Raw genomic sequence first — 4990 nt, 5'->3', positions numbered from 1 at the left:
AGAAGGGTGCAACAATGAATGAATGGAATCCCAAAATCTCTGTAGATGTTCATTGAAATGAAAAATAAACAACCTAAATTAAAAAAAAACCAAACCAACCAAAAAAACCAACTCAAGTTGGATCATGGACCTAGTACTAAAACCAAGGACTATAGATTTCTTTAAAGAAAAGCTTGGACAAACTCTAGAAGTCCTAATCCACAACATGAACAGTCTTCCAAGTATCCTGAAAAATCTACAACCAGGAGAAGATAAAAGATGAATAGGATCTTCTAAGAATCAAATCCCTGTGCACATCCAAAACCTCCAACAGGGTAAGAAGGGAAGCAGCAGACTGGGAAAAAGTATTTAGTAGTGACATGTCAGATAAGGGACTTATATCTAGAATTTATAAAATACTTGAGTACCATATAAAGAGACCATAACCGACATCCAAGCAGATATATGCACACCCATGTTTATCACGGCTTTGTTCACAATAACAAGGAATTGGAAACAACCCAGGTAACCATCAACAAATGAATGGATAGAGAAGCTGTGGTATATTCACACAATGGAATACTACACTGCATTGAAAAATAAGGAACTCATGCAATATTATTCAAAATGGGTGACCCTGGAAGACATTATGTTGAGTGAAATATCTCAGTCACAAAAGGACAAATACTGCATGGTGCCACTGTTGTATAATGGGACTGACATCAGGGTTGGGGTAAGACTGAGAAAAACTGGATAAATTATGTATACTGCATTGAAACAGATGAGGGAGAGAATAATTTAAAAGCGATATATGATAGGGCATTATAGTTATCACAAGAGTCCAGAATTAAGGTTGCATAGTGGAGTGTATTCGGTGTGGAGAGGGTGTGGGGAGGATTGTATACCAATGAAAGAATTTTTCTTTTCCTTTTCAAAGAGAGGAGCAAATTGGTGGGGAGGGGTGGGAGAAAAGTGCAACAATGAATGAATGGAAATTCAAATCTCTGTAAATGTTCATTAAAATGAATAAAAGAAAATAAAATAGATGAATGTAACCTTCTAAGAATCAAATCCCTAAGCACATCCAAAACCTCCAACAGGGTAAAAAGGAAAATAAAAAACTGGGAAAATGTATTTGGTAATTACATCTTAGATAAGAGAATTATATCTAGAATTTATAAAATGCTTGAGTACCACAACAAGTTAAAGTAAATAATCCAATTGAAAAATGGGCACAGGATATGAACAGGCACTTCACCAAAGACATTCATGGCCAACCATATGAAGAAATGTTCAAAATCCCTAGTTTTAAGAGAGATGCAAATGAAAACAACTATGAGATATCTATCATCTCACCCCAGTCAGAATAGCAAAATTTAACAGAACAGCAAGCAACAAATGCTGAAGGGATGTGGAGAAACTGGAACCCTTATTTATTGTTGGTGGGAGTGTAAAATGGTTCAACCACTTTGGAATGCGATATGGCGATTTCTCAAAATTTGCCAATAGAGATACCATTTGACCCAGCAGTTCCACTACCGGGAATATATCCCATAGAGGCCATAACTGCCACCCAAGCAGATATATGCACATCCATGTTTATCACAGCTTTATTCACAACAGCAAGGAGTTGGAAACAACCTAAGTGCCCATCAACAAACAAATGGATAGAGAAGCTGTGGTATGTTCACACAATGAAATACTACGCTGCATTGGAAAACAAGAAAGTAATGTAATACTATTCAAAATGGGTGACCCTGGAGGACATTATGCTGAGTGAAGTATCTCAGTCACAAAAGGACAAATACTGCATGATGCCACTGTTGTAAAACAGGACTGACAGTGCGGTTCAGGGGACACTGAGAAAGATCTGATAAATATTGTATACTGCAGTGAAACAGATGAGGGAGAACACTGTTTAAAAGGCATGTGTGATTAGGTATTTTTGTCTTTACGGGAGTCCAGTGAAGGCTGCATAGTGGAGTGGACCTGGGGGGAGGGATTGTAAAACAATGAAAATTTTTCTTTTACTTTTCAAAGGGGGGAGTGTACTGAGGGAAAGGGGTGGGCAGGGAGAAAAGTGCAATAATGAGTGCAAGGAAATCCAAAGTCTCTGTAAATTTTCATTGATATTTATAATAATAATAAAAAGAATCTTGTTGCTGTTATACCACTTATATGCGGTACAGTGTTTTACCTTTGGCTTATGCTCAGAAAATACTAATTGCAATAGTGTGTGATGAAGAGCAAGAAGACAGACAATTATAAAGACTAGCGTGCTTGAAACCTTTGAATTGTGGTATTGGCTAAGAGTATTGAATATACTGTGGACTGGCCAAAGAACAAACAAAATCTGCCTTGGAAACTGTGTAGCCAGGGTACTCTTAGAGGCAAGCATGGTGAAATACCTTGTTAAATACTTTGGGAATGTAGGGGCCATTCGTTATAGAAGGACATCATGTTTAGAAAAGGTTAGCAAAGGAGAAGATCTTCAAAAGGTGGATTGACAGTGACTGTAACAAACAAATGTAAAGATTATGAGACTGGTGCAGTATTGTGAAGAATTTTAATCTCTTGTGTATAGGGTTTCTATGCATTACTCAGCCTGAAGATACCAAACAGTGACAACAAGTAATGAATTTGATAGTTTTGATGATTCCAGCTTTTAAAAATTTGATGAATCAAAAAAGCATTTTTGATATTTTATTATTTAGAATATTCTGTTTTATTTTCTTGGTTATCTCTTCAGGATCTTGGTTTGTGTTTTGTATTATGGAGGAAAACCAGTTCTCTCTTTTAATTGGCATTCAGACTGGCAAGATTATGGTTTGCACTATTTATCAAAGTATTTATAATGGTGGGTCAAAATTATAGGTGACCATGCTTAGGGATATTGTTGAAGGTTTTGAAATTTTCTCTAAAATTCAATGGGCACTTTTCTTTTTCTGAGCTTTTATGTGTTGTGTGTATCAGCTGTTCAAGTTCACCATCTACTATGTGGGAGAAATACAGGTAGTCTCTTTCTATAAAGATTAACAGCCTTTGGTGTGAAAAACAATGTATATGAACTTTGTAAATAAACCAGTATATATATATGAAGGGGTCTTCTGAGTGAGAATTGACTCAGTGGCAGTGAGGCAGTAGAATGCAATGTGTAGGTTTTGTGCTCTTGTGTTTCTTGCTATTATAAGTTGTATAGTAGGTGCTTACATTCTTTTACTACTGTTTGGTAGATCTTGGAGTCCTACTCTAGGTAAATGAGAAAGTAATTCCCAATATACAGTTCAGAGAATGTGTACTTCCTATTAAACTAATCTTGTTTGCCTTTAAATGTTGTATGTTCTTATAATTCAACTTTCAGGTAGATGATACTATCAAGATTGCAGAAGCTCTTTTATCTGACTTGTCAGGATTTCGATCCTTTTATCGAAGTGCTGAAGATCTTTCAGATCAGTTTAAACTTTATGAACAAGAACAATTTGATGATTGGTCCAGAGACATTCAGTCAGGTTTATCTGATTCCAGATCTGGTTTGTGGTAAGTATGAATATCTAAACAGATGCATCTGCAGTGGAATGTTTTTTCTTATGGTATTATCTAAGCTCCAGTGGCTTAGTGGCAAGAAGCTGTGCTATTGTCCCGAAGGTATGCTGTTAGAAGCCACCAGTTGCTCTGCGGGAGAAGGATGGACAATCTCCTCCAGTGTGATTAACTGCTTCTGAAAACCTGCCAGAGGGTCAGCAGTGGGTCACTGCTAACTCTACAGTACATAACAACAGCAACAACAACAACAAGATGGTATTTATTAATCTAAATGGAAGATAGAATTAGTCATCTCTGCCTGTTAACTTTCTCTAATCTTACTGCTGCTCCTTTAATATTTTTTGTTCATTTTAGATATCAAGTGTTGATTATGATTGTTCTAAACAATTACTGTTTTAGCCCTTCCTCCTTGTTTCTCATGTCTGTTTTTCAGAACTACAGATTTTTATTAGGGAATTAAGCTTTTCCTTACCATGATTTTCATTATTCTAATTCATACACTTTCCCACCACATTTATATTGATATTGTCTCAGAAAATTACACTATAAACTGTAAAATTTTAAGTTTTAAGCTTAAGACAGACATTTCTACATTATAGTAATATGTAAAAGGTTATTTTACTGTATTAAATTTATTTGTTTACTCTTATTGTACTATTGTGTGATGGATTGTCGAGTAGAAACTGACTCTTAGTTGATTCTCTGGTGGGTTTTCAGAGGATGTAAATCACGTGAGAACAGATTGTCCATTTGTCTTCCACTGAGAAACTGGTGATTTCAAACCTCATGCCTTTGGGTTGGTGGGGCAACTCCTTAGTACTCAGCCACTAGAGCTCCCTACTTGTACGAAAGAGAATTTAAAATAGAAGAGCCAGGAAAATCCTAGTTCTTTGTATTTCAGGTCAGCTTTCCACTATACATTATTGTCTGTGATTTAAGACATATGTAGTATCTTTTATTACTTAGTATCTTTGGCTGTAAAATGATTTTCTATTTATTTCCCTTATACAAAGGACAATCAGACTAAGATTCCTTCTGAAGTGGAATGAATGAATTATTTATTTTATAAAAAAAATTTATTCTCCATCTCCAGAATTCTGGCTTTGGAGGAAAAAATAGAAGCATGCTAGGGCATGACATTTAGATTGATCTCTTTCTACCTCCACTCTCAAACTTGGGAGATGCCAACTAATTTTTGAAAATTTGCTTACTCTTTCACTATAGTATTGGAGATACACTGTATAGGAGCATGTTGAAAGTAAGAGAGCTGCTATTTAACTTTGTTCAGAATGTTTCCCATTTATGAAGCCTATTCTTACTACCTTTGTTTATTTTTTTTTTTTTAAATTTAGGTTGTTTATTTTTCATTTCAGTGAACATCTACAGAGATTTGGGGATTCCATTCATTCATTGTTGCACCCTTCTCTCCGCACAAACCCCTCCCCCCTCCCCCCATTTGCTCCTCTCC

At 35.8% G+C, this 4990-nt stretch overlaps 1 protein-coding gene across 1 annotated transcript in view; it reads left to right on the top strand.

Moving 5' to 3' along the window:
- DYNC2H1 (dynein, cytoplasmic 2, heavy chain 1) overlaps positions 1-4990 on the top strand; it is a 440751-nt gene that overhangs the window by 52633 nt on the left and 383128 nt on the right. The window contains exon 11 of the mRNA XM_006887344.1: positions 3341-3516. Coding sequence (XP_006887406.1) covers positions 3341-3516 — 176 coding nt within the window. The remainder of the gene's footprint in view (positions 1-3340; positions 3517-4990) is intronic.

The sequence above is a fragment of the Elephantulus edwardii genome, unplaced genomic scaffold, assembly GCF_000299155.1.
Source record: "Elephantulus edwardii isolate Elephantulus edwardi_28Jun2011 unplaced genomic scaffold, EleEdw1.0 scaffold00056, whole genome shotgun sequence".
Classification (NCBI taxonomy): domain Eukaryota; kingdom Metazoa; phylum Chordata; class Mammalia; order Macroscelidea; family Macroscelididae; genus Elephantulus; species Elephantulus edwardii.
Note: the sequence above shows the minus strand (reverse complement) of the source record. Positions and strands in the feature narration are given on the sequence as shown.